Source organism: Ammodytes marinus, assembly GCF_949987685.1.
Source record: "Ammodytes marinus genome assembly, chromosome: 13".
NCBI classification, from domain to species: domain Eukaryota; kingdom Metazoa; phylum Chordata; class Actinopteri; order Uranoscopiformes; family Ammodytidae; genus Ammodytes; species Ammodytes marinus.
The window spans coordinates 7,834,760-7,852,030 of record NC_137217.1 but is presented as its reverse complement, the minus strand read 5'-3'; the positions used below and the strand labels follow the sequence as shown (position 1 = coordinate 7,852,030).

At 44.6% G+C, this 17,271-nt stretch overlaps 1 protein-coding gene across 2 annotated transcripts in view; it reads left to right on the top strand.

Moving 5' to 3' along the window:
- Window positions 1–17,271, top strand: part of LOC307259062 (zinc finger protein 516-like) — a 63,687-nt gene that overhangs the window by 33,805 nt on the left and 12,611 nt on the right. For both annotated transcript variants that reach the window (XM_080038789.1, XM_080038790.1), the window contains exons 3-4: window positions 7,105–9,436; window positions 14,741–16,147. In XM_080038789.1, the coding sequence (XP_079894915.1) occupies window positions 7,663–9,436; window positions 14,741–16,147 (3,181 nt within the window). In that variant the 5' untranslated portion in view covers window positions 7,105–7,662. The remainder of the gene's footprint in view (window positions 1–7,104; window positions 9,437–14,740; window positions 16,148–17,271) is intronic.

Sequence of the window (17,271 nt, the reverse complement as noted above, 5' to 3'; positions counted from 1 at the left end):
GGGAGTAAGCCGTGCGTGTCCTATTTGCATGGGTTCCTGATCATCATTGTTAAGGGACCCTTCAGGCAGGGTAGGTCTTTCACAAGGGATGCTAAACTCCTCAGACATCTGGTGGGTGTACGCTTGTTTTCTCTCTCTATTGCGCTCACGAATTCTGTTGTCAATTCTAATAGCCAATGAGATTAAATCCTCAAGTGAATCTGGAACCTCACGGGAAGCGAGCTCATCCTGAACTCTCTCAGACAAGGCATGACTAAAAGTGGTCACTAGAGCCTCCCTGTTCCAACCTGACTGCGTAGCTAAGGTCCGGAATTTAATTGAAAATTCTGCAACGCTTGCAGAGCCCTGACGTAACCTAAGGAGGCGTTTGGCTGCTTCGTGGCCACTAACATCGTGGTCGAACACGCGCCTCATCTCCGCCATGAAGAGGGGCGCGTCAGCGCAGACTGGAGTCTGCCTATCCCACAAGGCTGTAGCCCATGAAAGGGCCTTTTCCGAAAGAAGGGATATTATATATGCGACCCGGGCTCGGTCGGTGCTAAACATAGAGGGTCGTAACTCAAAAACTAAACAGCATTGGGTTATAAATCCCTTACACCTCCCTGGATGCCCGTCATAGCGGGCTGGGGTTGCCAGCTTGGTCTCCTGGCCTACAAAAGGGTCATGGGGTGGAACTGGAGGTGCTTGTGCTTGGGTAGGGGTTGGCCCAGGTGGCTGTAAACGGGCCAGTATCTCCCGAAGCATGCAGTCCTGCGAGGCCTGTTGCTCTACAATGGCACGTAGGGTTAGGTCGTGTGAGCCCAACATGGCTCCTTGAGCAGAAATTGCCTGCCTATGGACCTCAAAACTGTCAGCACTAGTGGGGTCCGCTGTGCCCTGCATTGGGCTGCTCATTCTGTGAGGACTGGGGGGAGGGTTTGGGACACAGGTGCGGACCAAAGGGTGTCTTAAAGTTATCCCCGGAGGGATAACCACTAAATCGCTAACGCGAAGAAGGGGAGGGGGAGAAAACAAAAAGCACAAGGCTAGAAAGGGCCACACAGGCTACCTTTTAATATAGAAAAACTAAGGCACAAACTAAACCACCGCTGCCAAGCAGCTGAACGGAAACACACAAGTAAAACAGAAGACTAGAAAAACTTAACACAGAGAGCACTTTGAAACAACCTCTCACTACCTCTGAAGGTGAGATAATGAGCAGCACAGAGCACTGGGATCTCAGGGCATATATCATCTCCTCACACCTGGGTCCAATCAGCCAATCAGTGCCACACACCAGATTGCAGTGAGGGAATCAGTCACCATTCTCACGGAGAACCTTCCGTTTCCTCACACAAACTATAGCAAAACTGCTAATCCGCTGTCAAATGAGTGCCAGTTAGCTAAATTAGACCAAGAACACAGTAATAGAACGCCCAAACTTGATTCAGCTGCCAATTTTGGACACAGTTATAAAGTTTTTTAGGGAGCAATCCAGTACAAAACTGGACCCAAAAGTGTCCTAAACACACAGCTGCACCACCACTTCCATCTGCATTTTAGTCTCAAAGGATTGTCCCCTCTAGCTTGTGTACACCCACACACACACTCAAAATGCATACTTGGCCAGATGTGGTTACGTGCAAGTATGTGAGAAATATAAAGTCAATCCTGAAATGAGCACATACTGTACATGTGAGCAATGTGATAACAAGAATGCATACATAATGTGTGCACTGCAAAATACATAACACTTAAGTTTTCCACCTCCAGCTGCAGACAGAGTCTTTGATATACGGGATATAACTACATTTACAGTTGAAGCAGAACCTCGCCTGTCAACCGCAAAGTTTGCTAAAAGCGTTTTATTTAGCTCCACGGCTGACACGTTTGTCACCCTAAAAATGTCCTAAAGCTTCAACGGTGTATGTGTTTTGCAAACAGACAGTGAGGTTGTGTGTGTGTGTGTGTGTGTGTGTGTGTGTGTGTGTGTGTGTGTGTGTGTGTGCGTGTGTGTGCATGTGTGTGTGAGAGAGAGAGAGAGAGAGAGAGAGAGAGTGTGTGCGTGCATCCAGCTGTGCTTTACCCGTCTTCATCGTGGAGCTTGCAGCAGACCTCTTTGTCTGCCGGTTAAGAGCGGGGTGCGAAGCGAAGAGCAGTTTGTTCATAATGGATTATTGATTGGGCTGAGAATGCACTGGCTGTGCACTGTGTATATATATACGTATATACTGTATATATGTGTGTGGGTGTGTGTGTGTGTGTGTGTGTGTGTGTGTGTTTAAGACTCCTAACCATCTCCTGAATGTCTCCACTTTATGAGACACTGTACAGAGGATACCAAGGTTTGTTGTAAAGTGCTCTCTGTATGTTATGCTCCATGAAGCAGTGTATGTGCAAGTGTGTGTGTGTGTGTGTGTGTGTGTGTGTGTGTGTGTGTGTGTGTGTGTGTGTGTGTATGTGTGTGTATGTGAGTGTGTGTGTCTGAAGCTCTCTGTATGGGCCGTTATGCTCTCAATGCTGCCTGTATGAAACAGTGTTAAAAGCCCACAGTGTGCACATATAGTCTTTCAAAAGACGTGTGTGGACAACATTAAAAGCCCCCTCTGTTTTGCTTCTTGATCCCTCAGTTAAGAGAGTGTGAGTGAGTGTGTGTGTGTGTGTGTGTGTGTGTGTGTGTGTGTGTGTGTGTGTGTGTGTGCGTATGTGCATTCAAACAAGAGGTCCACTCTTTATTTCCCCCCGCTGTGTATTTTTTCTTCACCTCGAATGCTCCTCTCTGTGCTGCTGTGTGGGAGTGTTAAAAAAAAAATCACCCCTATGCCATCGAGGCTGAAGGATGTCCCACACCTGAATGTCCTGCTGTCATTATCAGTGATAGGGAGCCAGTGCCGGTGAGCCAGTGTGTTATGAGAGCCAATATACACACACCCTTGGTTGCAGGAGATTTGTGTCATGGCTGCCTCTGAGATGATTGCGGTGATGAAGGTGTGTCCTGGCTGGATGACAGTGTGTTCTATCACAGAGAGGATAGCATAGATAGCTTAGCCTCACTAGCATAGTGAGGCTAAGCACTTGTGTGGGACTTTGTTAAAATGCAATGTTCTTTAAATAGTACACTGCAGTACATACATTTTGTAACCACACTTGAAGATATTTCTTTTCATATTATTGCACCCAATTTGTTTTGCAAGATACATTTGTGGCCTCTAGGGGGAGCAATTGAGTGAGTGGGCTGTTTGTTTTTTCTCTCCAACGTGTTGACAGGTATTGAGTTGAACTTGTTCCACTTAAAAGTGTCAGCGAAAGCTCAAATAAGCATTAAACAGGTTCCTATGTAGCCGGCCCAGTCAATGTGCAAACAGTTGATAATGTTTGTGTTCTTCATTGTACCACGGTAGTAATATCACACAGACATTCTGGCCTTGTGGCCGTGCTAACGTGGGAAACCAAATGTCAAGCAGAAAGCCTTATACAGCTGTGAGCAGGTTCTCTCAAGGCCCTGTGTGTGCATGGTTTGACACTGTTTGTCTTAAGATTCACTCCAGATGTAGACCCCAGGAGTCTCAGCAACAGAAATAGCCATGCAGGCAGGCTGCTCTGTGAAAGCTTGTGGATGGGAAAATAAGTGGATGAGTGGATTTCCTCCTCTTGGCCAGACCTCAGCTGCAAGGGTTCAGCGTTCAAAAGGCAGAAACAGAGCGTGTAGGGAAGGTCAGGAGGGGGGGGGGGGGGGGGGTTGGGCAGTTGTTTTTGTTTGACACAGCAGTCATTATCAGCTGAGTGTAGGCCTCCACTCACTGCCCTCAGTGACTCATGGTAGGGCCAGCATAAGTGTCCATTTGTGACATGTCTGATATCAGGCCAATCACGTTCCCCATTAGGGCTAAAAAAAGAACTGAAGTATTTAAAAAAAAGGAGAAGGAACTTGTAAGTGTTTCCATCAGACTACAGCAGCACTTCAACCCACTACACTAAGACATATAAAGACACATTTCATCCCCAATGTCAGCTATACGCACACCTATCTCCAGTCTTATTAATCCTTGTATGAGAGGTTAATTAGCTGGTAGGATGTCAATGACAGTCAAGGTTTACAAATTGGACTTTTCTTGCTATAGTCTAGTTTTAAAACACTGCATTCCATTTATTGTTAGCCTTTAACAGAGTTTGGATGCCGTATATCTCTTTTTTGATGACTTGGATGATTGCTAATCTTGTCACCCTCACCCTCCTAAAGCCAATTTGTCTTTTTTTTTTTTTTAGCTGCTGTGCCCCAGTATGGCGAGGAAACTGCATTGTTTCCCTTCTGCAGGCTAATCTTATTACATTTCAATTTGCACATGCGACTGTCTGGTTGGATGACAGGCTTAACTGTTGAATAGCCCTCAACCCCCCCCCCCCCGAGCCCTCCTGACCCCCAATGAGCGAGGCCATTTAATCGGAAATAAGATTATTATCCCCTGTTTTTTTTTGGTGCTAGGGCTTGGAAGAAACTGCTAAGTATTAATGAGTGCCATTACGATGTGAGCAGATGGAACAGATGGAATGGGAAAACTACATGGGGCTTCCTTATTCTGTTGGTCCATGTCAATCATCACCTCATTGTCTCATTTGACATGTGTTGGTATATAATTAGCTCAAGCTTTGTTCCTCATTTAAGCAGCGTGTCAACTTTAGGACTTTTTTTCCTTTGTCTTTATAGTCTTTCCAGTAAATCATACATTTATGAAATCTGCTTTTCTTCAGATTTTCTTTGAGCTTTTTATAGACCTCACCTCATTAGGCACAATGTTGTTTCAATATAACAAATTAGTACTTCATTTAATACACACTATACAGTATATTTGTGGTATTTATATAATTAAAACTGAAAAAATGCTTCATACTGTGCTGTCTCAGCACACACAGATCACAAAATGCTATATTACATAGTAACATTTGTTTATTCATTTTCCCAATTCTCTAGACTAAGAATTATGCTAGCAGCTCCGTGATAATGCACTTGGGCACATCAGCTAACCACTTTAAAATGATAAGCATCTTACTAATCACTCCTCAACAGAAAGTATAGACGGGACTGATTGAATTGCCAATACTTTTGTAATATATAATCCTACACTTATTTTAGAAATGAAAATGTTGCCATGATGATGGCTCCTGATAGAAAACTAGGAGATCTCCACTATGGTGACATTAATGTTCCTGTATACCCTACCAGATATTAGGGCAATCCATCAAAGAGTCCAGGTATTTCAAGCAAAACAAAAAAAATGTGAACCTCATAGGGGCAGTGAAGGATAGGTTAGGGATCACAAATGCAGGAATTACCCTAGTGGGACCTACAGTATATGGATGTCAAATGCCAAATGTTTGGTCCAGTCCATTTAGTTTTCAGGTGTTGAGGTATATCACATATATAAATAAGTAAAGACGTTGACCCGGGATCACCAAATTCATCAGGATTCACCCTCTAGGGAACATGGATGGATGTAGAAAATGACATGGCTATCCATCAAGAAATGTTAAGATTTTAGCCCTGGACCAAAGTGGTGAGCCAAACTGACTGACAGAACATTACTGTGATTCATTGATAGATCCACATGCTACAAATGCAGTAGCAGAAATAGGAAGCCTTTATCCTTTTTTATATCAACATTAATAAACCATTGTATTTGTTATATTTTAGACTTTAATAGGTATGGATCTGACGGCTGCACTGGCTGGAAGAGTATACCTTAGCTTACTAAGCACTCCAGGAGGAAGAAGCATTGTGAAGCATTCAGGCTGTGCTGATTTCAATAGCATAAATCATTCCAGATAGATAGGCGGCTCTAGCGAAGGGTATTCATTTTGGAATTTAAGACATATGATTGTTCCTTGTGCTAACTTCCCTCCTCCACCACCGTATCCTTTTTTTTGATTATGATCAATTATCCACTCATAATTACAGCCTGGCAGTAACTCAGCTTATGGGCCCTGGCACTTTATATAATAGCCTGTAATAATGCTGTCAGTCACATTTTCATGGAGTCCACACTTTCACGCTCTAGCATCGGCTAAAAATGAATACCCCAGTAAAAAGTGTGTCAGTGATCAACACAGTTACAACAGAAAGGGGATCTTATTTAACGATATCAATGAGCTGACAGGGAGGAAAGAATAAATATGTGATTAAGATTCGACTCTGTAGCAAGTCATAACAATAAAATGTCCTAATAAAGAAAATGTGTTGAAAGCACCTGACAAGTTGGACATGTACAGTATATAATGTCCCCATACAAATTACAGCAGGGAGGTTTCAGTTGTCGAGGAAACTAGCACCATAACTGTTGATACAAATATGCAAAATGGTGAAAATACTCCATTGACGGACATTTGTAACGTACGAAATCTGTCGACACATTTTGAACTTTGAACTTTGTCTTCCTCTCATCCCCCTCTCTCTCTCTCTCTCTCTCTCTCTCTCTCTCTCTCTCTTTCTCTTTCTGTCTGACTCTCTGTCTCTCTCCCCGACCCCATTCAACTCCAGTTTGAGAAATAGAGCAAAGCAAACTGTCTGAAGAGCCACTTCCTGTTGTGTACTTAAGATCCCTGTCATGTGATAGTGTCAGTTGAGGCGGCTGCTATGAGGCCGGCATGGGGAGTGAGTGAGGGAGGGGAGGGAATATGGTTGCACTGCTGATCTTGCTGATGTGAACACAAGCCCCCTCCCACCCTCCAGCCCCCCCGCTCTGATTGTGTAAAGTGTCGACTCAGCCAGTGTGGCGTCAGAGCCCCCCGAGCCCAGCACGACTCATGCACAACCACAACATGCGCACGCACGCACACACACACACACACACACACACGCACGCACGCACGCACGCACGCACGCACGCACGCACGCAGACAGACAGACAGACAGACAGACAGACACATACATACACACACACACAGAGACAGGCAGACAGACAGACAGACAGACAGACAGATACATACACAGACACACAGACACAGACAGAAACACACCCCTACATATAATAACTAGTTTAACTGTGTATGCAAATGAACTGAAAGTACCTTTGAAATACTTTTGATTTACTAACACGTTCTTTTTCTCTCCTCTCTCTCTTTTATTCTCAGGTGAATGATATACAGTACGTGTGCTGGCCAAAGCTCACTGGTACAGCACATGACCTGGAAGCTGCTAACGTGCTTGAAAACTGAAGAGGATAGGGAGAAGCCGATAAGAAGAAGAAAGGATGTGTGGTGGATCAGCTAGCCTGATGAAAATACCTCTCTTCTGATTCAATGATGAACTGGAATTGAATGACAACCATAACTTAATTCTGAAAAAGAGATTGTTAAATCTCAGTTACATTTTACTACATGTCTAAATGAATGAAAAAGCTTCATACATTTATTCTTATGGTGCCTGTGGCACACCGATAGTTTAAGCTCCTGATTCACCGACGGTGCTAGATGAAGATGGATAGATGGTGCTCTGTCTAATAACTGGAGAGTGCTAAATGAGCTGCTGTGTAAGCAGCCTGATCTCTGGATGATTGAAGGCAGATAACATTTAAACTGAAAAACGAACACACGTTACACATCCCTAGATGTGCAACTGCAGATAGCAGTAGTTTTACCTTGTATTGAGCTTGTGGAAAGCCAAATAGACAGGGCAGTTTGGTCCTTACAATGAATCCTCGAGACAGTGTGGAGATGATGGAGACCGTTGCTGGAGGTCAGAAGGAGAAGCTGCGGGGCGTCAAGGTCAACCCTGGAAACGAGGTTGAGGGTGAGGTGGAGGATGACAAAACCCCCGGGGCTTACGACTGCAACATCTGTGGACGCAGCTTCCCGTTCCTCAGCTCTTTGTCGCAGCACATGAGACGTCACACAGGCATCCGCCCTTACAAATGCCCCTACTGCGACCATAGGGCCTCTCAGAAGGGCAACCTCAAGGTCCACATCCGAAGCCACAAACTGGGAACACTCTCTAGCCACCACTCCAATGATGACGACGAGGGCGGGGCCGAGGAGGAGGAGATGAGCGTTTCCGAAGGTCTCGATGGAGGTACGAGTCCAACAAAGAGCAGCTCAGCCTGTAACCGGATGATCAATGGTGATAGTGGTGAGGAGAACCGGAGGAAAGTGCCTGGCAGGAGCTTGAAAAGAGAGAAGTCTGTCACCGATCAGAGGCCTTACTGTTGCCGTCTGTGTGGCTACGAAGCCCTGCGGGAAGACCAGCTCCTCAGCCATATTGAAAAGGTCCACATAACCGCAGACACTGAAGAGGAGACCATCGTTAAGGAAGAGGCTGTGGCCGAACCTGAAGCCGCCCAACCCCAAAACGACGGGACCTTCCCCTGTGAGACGTGTGGCCAGGTCTTCAGCCAGGCCTGGTTTCTGAAGTCACACATGAAGAAACACGCGGGGATCCTGGACCACTGCTGTCGCATTTGCGGACGCCGGTTCCGCGAAGCTTGGTTCCTCAAATCGCACATGAAAACACACAACGCCAGATCCAGGTCGAGGTCGAAAGCGGAACCGGCCGAGCCTCCAGCTACCATCAACGAGGTAGCCCAGGATCCCGATGTTGGCACCACTTCTGTGTCATCCGTCTATCAAGTGTGTTCCAAATGTGGGAACTTGTTCCACAGCAAAGAGAGCCTGAGGGCCCACGAGAAGGTCCACAGTCAGAGCTTTGGCAGGAAGTCCCAGAGCCAATGCAGACTCAGTGATGACGAGGACTCGCCAGCAGCTAAGAGACGTATCCTCGACTACTTAAACCTCCAGCCTGTTGAGGAGAAGGTCCAGGACGAAGAGGTGGAGAGTGAGAAGAAGATGCTAGGTCAAAGAATCCCAGAGTTAGACCCAGTTTGCAGCTACCAGGCCTGGCAATTGGCCACTAAAGGAAGAGTTGTGGAGCCAGTGGAGCCGAGTTACAAAGGCTCCTATGGTGGAGGTAGCATGGGCGAAGAGGCCCTCGCCGGAGCCGCTGTGGTTTTTGAGAAGGAGAGCAGCCGGTATGTCCTGCAAAGTCAACAGAAACGCAGCACGGGAAGACGCAGCAGCTCTGGTTTGGCCAGAAACGCTTCTTCTGGGGATCGGTCACCAGATAGCCTAAGCGACTCAGAGTACAGGCCTTCATCACGCCAGGACCGGAGGCGATCATCTCAGTCGCAATCCTCCTCCAAGACCAACGAGTGCTTTGAGTGCGGTAAGGTGTTCCGCAGTCGTCACCAGATGGTCGTTCACCAGCGGGTTCACAGAAAGGACGGCGGCAGGCCTTCAATGGGAGACAAGGAAAGAACTGCTAGAGACGACCGCTGGGGCTCCAACAGTGACCCAGAGTCAGGCTCCCCTAGTCGGCCCAGCACCCCAGGATATGGAGACTCTCCGCCAGCCTCCGCCCTTGGAGACCAGGCCTCTGATGAGATGGCTACCTCAAACTCTGGAGAGATTAAAGGTTAGTCAAAAACTTAAGTTTTATAAAACAAAATTGTGCTTTCTTTGTCTTTTGATTTGCAATTAGCTTTAATCAATGCAACAATGAACAAGGAACTGAAGAATTTCAATTGGTGGTAAATATGACTAATTTGGGAATTGCAGTTGGGGACACAAAACACCATAGAGCATCTGCTACCTGTCCGTGCTGTGTGTGTTTAAAAAAGGTGATAATACACAGCCAATAAGACTATGTAAACTGGGTTGTAAAAAAAAGGGGTATGTAAACAAAGGGGGGCTGTTTACAGAGTGCACACACACAGTACTTACTCTTGATCATGATGAGATATTCACTGATTTTGAAAAATAATTAATTTTGAAGGTCATAGAGCTGCTTTTTAGCCATTTTTTAAAACCAAGTCAGTATACTATTTACGTTTCTAGATACGGCCTCAACTTTTTAGCTTAAAAGATGTATCTCCTACACAAGTCAATTCATTCAACAAGTGTTCACTTTAAGAAACACACTTTGCTAGATTTGTAGAAGCAGCAATGACTGTAGCCCTTTTCAAGCCTCGCTCCCCAGGCGTCTGAGTCTGTCACTCTGTGGTAAACATCTGTTGATGAAATGTGCTTTGTGAAGGTGCAGCTCCTCAGCTCCTCAGTGTTTATGGAGTGGGAACTGGAGCCACCATGTGGCAGCAAGTCAAAATGACATCTGACTTCAGCTCTTTTATGGAGTGCTACACAGAAATACTATCAAATTTGGTCAATAAACTTTAACTGCCACTGAAAATTCTGTTTACAACATTGCAAACATTTTGTAGCAAACAGCCATAAAGCTGGCAGTTAGGTGAAAGTTTGTGCCTTTAAGTGGCATGTCGGTTGAGGACATGGCATTTTTGGAATGCCTGTAATTTTTCCACCTCCACAAGCAATAAACACTGCAGAGCAAAAAAAAAAAACCTACCCATGCATGGGCAATACACCCATGATCATGGCTGAAATATGCCAAAGGAAGGATCCCTTTGCATGTAGAGTTGTATTAGCTCCCTGGCCTTTGTCCTTAAACTTTCAGATTTGAATGCATCGCTACGGCAGGTTAGGACAGTGGACAGCTAAGAATTGTAGTGATTGCTTCCATTCCTCCCTGTTAGTGCTGACATTCAAAAATAGCAGCCGCATTTCTTCAGGCCTGATCGAGCTGTGTGCTATTTCAGGTCTTCCTGTCCCAGGAAACTCCCCTCACCCCCCCCCCCCCCCCCCTTATCTGTGTGTGAATATGTTCTTTGCTCTCCTCTGTCTGCATTTTGCCGTAACAATCTGTCCACACATTTCCTCTTATTCTACACCGTTGTTGTCTATTTTACAACAAGCGATCAGTAGTTATGAACCATCTTAACAGCCATACGTTTAACAGTTAGATGTGTGGCTTCCTTTTATAGTTATACATTTAGTGTAAAGTATTCACTCTCTCCCAAACCATCCTGGTGTCTGGTTTCAGGAAATGCATTTAGGATATAGGATCTTTTAACTCTAAAGATTACACTAGTGCTGTATACAGGAGACACGTTTAATGTGATAGAATACGTCTATGCCTCTATTAGCTGGTATTCGAAAATCTATTACTATTTTTGACAAAGCTGCTAATCGTAATGAATACGATTTTTGCCGTAACAATATTCTCATCAAGATATGGAGGTTTTTGTCGACCGATCCTTCTTTTTTCCTCCCTGTCGCCTCTGACTCTCTCCTAATCTCTAAGGTTAGCCGCCTGTGACACTTGCACTGTCTCTCATCCACTCCTCCTCTTACCAATGAGCAGGCCAGGCCGCCTGATGTCTGAGGGATTGGTTATTTATAGAGTCACCTCCCTAGGGAGAGGGATGCAGGCAATGGGGAAAGAGACACTCAGAGGACACTCTAATCGCAAAACACTCCGATGTCCCTTACAGCCTTCTAGCTACTTTTGCGGGAATGCAAATAAGCAGTGACAGAGAGTGGTGCATACACATACCCCATATGATAGGCATTAAGACAAACCACTTGTAATGAGTTACACTGTAGATTGATAGGATTTTTGATAGCATGTACAAATATTTAATGTACTAAATATACAATTTCTACAACTGTGTACGACATTCTAGCTAGCAGCTTTATGCAGGTGTGAAATCAGGGTTAATTTAGCTATGTAGGTTTCAGTGACATGGCTTCGTCCCCAGTTTCAATGGTTTCCAGGATACATATTGCATGTTGTTTACTCCGCCCCTTTCCAAGACAACAGTTACTGTAGTGACAGACCGTCAGCACTTAATTGCCTTTCTGTTTCGCTCCTGCTGGGTAGTCAGTGATAGCTAGTTAGTGTGTGTGTGTGTGTGTGTGTGTGTGTGTGTGTGTGTGTGTGTGTGTGTGTGTGTGTGTGTGTGTGTGTGTGTGTGTGTGTGTGTGTGTGTGTATGTGTGTGGAAATCTGACAAGTGAAGTGCATTGAGGATATTTTGTCTGTAAAGCTTTTGACCATAAGGATAATAATAATGACTTTGATTCCTATGGCTGTGCCTGTAAGTATGAGTATACACCAGACACATTGGTGTAAACAGCCTATATGAGTGAAGTGGCCAGCCTTGGGTCCTTACCTTGGCAGAGTGTGACCAGTGTGTGTTGGCCAGTGTTGCCAACAGGAAGCCAAATGAAAAACAGATGGCAGGTTACTGGTGTTCTCGTGAAAGAGAGGAGGGGGAAGTAGCGAGTACCATAATGTGCTGCTTACAGAATACAATCCATTGAATCATATGGTACTTTAGTGTTTGTGTTTGTTTGAGGATATACTTATCTGTGATCTGGTCTCTGTCTAATTCTTATGGCTTTGTAAAAACCTTTATGTAAAACCTTGGAATTCCAACCGGAGGGATTTCATGTTTTGCATTAGTCTAGGTGTAATAACCTCTTACATGTACTCTGAATACAACTTCTTCTGCTTCCAAAATTCATATTTAAAAAAAAAAAAAATTCTATTCCTATTCTCTTTATTCCTGAAATTGAACACTCAAAGTGACAACAGTAACATTCACATAAAAAAGAAAGGTCACAAACGCCATCTTGTGGGACATTTAAAGAACTACACTTCAGGAAGTATCAACATAGGAAACACGTGCAATTTAATGCAAATCTAGTACAATAATACAAAAAAAAATCATATCGTTTCCCATTTGTTTTATGTGTCAAAAATGTGTTAAATCAACTCTATGTTAATGTTTGATATCATGGTGTAATTTTTCCCCGACATATTTTCTATAATACATCCCAAGTGTTATTATGGAGATGACACCTCTTTAACAATATGTTAACACATGAGCATGATAACATGCATACATAATATGCATACATACATAATATGTACTCAAGAGAAGTACATATTAGACTAGAGTCAGTATGTGTTCCATTGAATAAATATCAGTTCCTTGAAACAATATTTAAGGATGATATGATACAAAAATAAAATTTGTATTTTTTGTTACAGTTTTTTCCGATTGCTAAAGCACAGTGGGCACACTAAAACCACATTTGCAAAACTCTTAACACAGTGTGCACTACAGAAGTCCATGTGTTCCAAACAGTGTTTCATTTTTCATTCATTTCACACAAAATGCATTCAGTAACCACATTTACCAAAACTCAAGAGCTCTTCTACCATTCATAGACAACAACCTGCAAAACACTATTTTGTATTGTATTTCTGGCAAAATGTTCAATTGCTAAGACACTGTTTTCAAAACTCTTAGGAACTCATTCAAAACAAAATATTGGATTCTACATTTACCTTATGGAAGTTGTGGAAGAATATTACCAATAATATGACTAATATGTAAAATAAATTGCTTATTGAATTTCAGCTAAAAGCATGAAACTTGAAAATAAAATATTACAATTATTTTTCTACGTAATTGTTCCGCCAGGATAGAAATCGAAGGGCAAGAAACTCTCCTGTTTTTGTAGTTGTCAGGGATAATGTGGCTTTCCACTGAATCTCAGACTGGTTTGCTGCCCTAAACATACCTCCATACAGAGAAAAAGAAAATACACGTACAATACGATGTTTATCACTGTAAAAAGTGAGGCTCAATGCTGAAGATAGGGAGGAACCTAACAGTTCTCACTCACTCTGTATGAGAGATTATACTCTATTACATTCTGTTTTTTTTCGTATGTATTATAAAAAAGGAAACTCTTGAAACCAAACCTAACAATCCCTTTTCAAAACAGTTTTTAGCATCAAGATGATACACACATGCACCATTTGAATTACTCTTTCAAAGCAGCAACAGCACGTGGATGTGCTTTATGCAAAACACAGATGTTTTTAGAACTTTGTAAGGTTTTTGAATTTAAAAATATCATACAGACTTTTTGAAATATTGATATACTAGCCTACTGTAAAGTTCATCTCGACACATACAAATAAAAATAGAAAAGCTTCAAAAAGCACATTGCCTTATCCATATTACATGCAATGCCATCCTCTGACTAGGAAGTGGAAAAATATTGCCTGTTGTCCAGTCCAAATGTCCTAGTTATGGAGCTACTGTGTAGCAAGTCAGGTTGGACTCACTCAGGCCATGAGATACTGAATCAAATTGCTGTTTTCATTTACTCTTTTTTTAACTAAACAATATGTTACGGTCAAATGAAAATATGTTATTCTTACAATATTTTCTAATGAAAGTGTTTTATTTGAAATCACTCAGATCATTTATACTTCAAAGATTTTAAATATCAAAAGTTCATCTTGTATGTTTTGCTGCTTGTTGTTAGTGTAGGTCTGTGTGTTGTGTGTGTCAATGTGTGTTTTTCATTGTAACATGTTGCCAGTGTTTGCACCAGTGAGCTTGTTTTAAGACATGTATGAAGAGTTTTGCTGCTGTGAGTGACTTTTGGAGGCAAAATGAACTGAATTGCACAGGTGCATTTTAGTGATGCACACTGTGTTAAGAGTTTTGCACATGTGATTTCAGTTGTGCCCACTGTGCTTTAGCAATCGAAAAAAAACTGTAATATGTTTTATCTATTTGTACTATTCTCGTAAAAGTCTAAGAAGCAATAGTTTTATTTCAGTATATGCTCTCATGTAAAATGACTAGGGGGGAGATATGGGAATACTAGTCAATACTGCTTCCTTGTGGCTGTTCACCAGAACTACACATGGAGGGAACACTATAAATCCAGCACAGTGAACTGTTACTATAAGCTCCTGTCATACAGATGGTAATATAGATGTGTTCCAGTTCCCATCACTGACTTCTATGTTTTCATTCCTTTTCCCCTTACAGATGAGAAGTCTTACATCTCCAGCCTTTCTGAACTTGTCAACACGGAGTTGCAGAACTATTCCAATCATGTCCATGTCCCTGCTGCCCCTGACAACAGCCCCAGCCCTATACCCAGCCCCAGCCCTGGCCCTGGCCCTGGCCCTGGCCCCGGCTCCAGCTCGGACAGAGGCACCCCTAGTGCTCACCCTGAACTGAAGACAACAAAAACACTTCTACAGGGTTTGAACAACTCTGCGTCCCCTCCTGCTTACCGCTCTGCCCGCTCCTCCCCACTGGACCCCAGCCTGACTCCTGTGGATCTCTGTGTGCGTGCCGAGGGCCGCACAAGGGGCCTGGACTACCTAAACCTGGACCGGAAGAGCCTGCCTAGCCACAAGTGCTCTTTCTGCTCCCACTCCACGCGCTACCCAGAGGTGTTGTGGATGCACCAGACTGTGGCTCACCGCATCAACAGCAGCAGCTCCAACCTGGCTCCCAAGTGGGCCCTTAAGACTAGTTCCTCCAAAGGCTCCAGCAAAGAGAACTCGCTATCTTCTAAGAGACGCACAGGTCCCCCGCCGGTACTGGAGGGCAAGGAGTGTCCGCCATTGCCTCCGCTGATGCGCGCCCAACGCACGCGGCCCCCCAACTACTCCAGTGAGGTTCTGAAGAAGAGCAAGGTGGCCAGTAATGCCATGCCATCTTCATCCACCTCCTCTACCCCCTCACCCTCATTCTCAAGGGGCTCCTCGTCCACACAAGCTGGGAGAGCCGCGCCCGTCAAGCCAGCAAGCAGCACCACCAGTTCAAGACACACAGAGGACCAGAGAAATCAGTCTCGCTTCAAACACAAAGTGGATATTTACCCCCGGGGAGGCTCATCAATGTCTTCTTCAGGCTCCTCGGAGAAGAGCACCAGTTCCCTCCAGCGTTCCTCAGCCCCTAGCCCCAGTTCTGCTACCAATTCCCGCTTCGCCGATCAGTACATGATGCCTCAGGAGGGCCTGGGCTTCATGCTGTCCAGCAAGCACGGCCTGGCGGAGTACAGCCGGGCCAGGGGTTCCACGAATCAGCAGCATGCGCAACCAAACTACTCCCACAGCCACAGCCACAGCCAGGGCCGGGCTAATGCTAACGCTAATGCTAATGTTAATGTTAATGCCAGGCCCAGTGCTATTACCCACCATAGCTCCCAGACAGCGGGTCATAACTATGGATCGTCCCAGGCTCACGGAGGCACTCTGCAGAATTCCTCCTCTTCTTCTTCTCTGCCGTCGGAGGTTCGCGGAGAGGCCAAACAGGAGCCGATGGCAGGCACGCCGGAGATGCCCAGCGATATCCTGGGCTTCCTGAAGAACTACAGCCCCCATGAGGTGGCCGCCTTTTACCATCGCTGGGGCGCTGCCAACGCACTGCTGGATCCAACAGGTAGGGAGCATTTCATTTTTGCATTTAATTAGTTTGTACTGATTGACACATGTATTTTTATTTCAAATGTGTAGTAGAACAATAGGTTGTGGTTTTTAGTTTAGTTAGTTGAGGTTGACTGTGTGGGATGTTTTCATATCATTTGGGAGAGGGGCGGCACATTCTTGCGACTAATTCTGGGTCGGTTACGCGCAATATCGATACGCCCCCTCATTTTTTTTCACATATAAAGCTCACCTGGGGTATACTCCAGATCATTTCTGAGTCACAATGACTGTGTGAAAGGGGCTTTAGTGATACCATCTTTTCTGAGAGGCTCTATCCGTTCACCACTAGCTCACATACACAATGCCCCGAGAATCTTTGCTTTGGAGAAAAATGCCAAATGTCAGGAGTTGAAGAGAAGACGTTTTTCCAGTGACTGAGCATATTGAGCTGTCATGAGCAGAATTGGCTAAACTTGACAGGCTTAACCAGGAAAAAGACACACAGATGGGCACATGACACATATGAACCATATTCAATCAGGAATACATATTTCAGCCTCTCGCTCACACACACACACACACACACACACACACACACACACACACACACACACGCACACACACACCTACACACACACACAAACACACACACACCGACTCTCTCTCTCTCATACTGACTCGCCATCTGGCAGACAGTGATTGACAGACACATATACCGCACGATTCTGACAGGGTTTTGAATAATGGAGAGAGGAGATCCATTTAACGTGCACACACATGTTGGCCTTGCATGTTGGCGAGATAAACTAAAAGGCTGTATCTAGGGCAGCGTGTGTCTAAGTCTGCTGTGCACGTGTCCATATGTGCTGGGGTTCTTTAAGATGCAAAAGGAGTGCTTTGTGTGTGTGTGTGTGTGTTTTTTTTCACCGTGAAAGACATGAGAGAACCTTTTGCTATACTCTCAGGTCTGCGAGGCATGCCTAGTCTGCAGCTCCACTCTCCCAGAAAGCTGTCACAAACTGTTTAGGTCACGACACTGCCCTGACGAGGAGGGCTCGCACAGATGCGGATGGAGGGAGGAGAAAAAACGTAGAGAGAGATAAAGAGAGAGAGAGAGAGAGGGAGGGATAGGAAAAA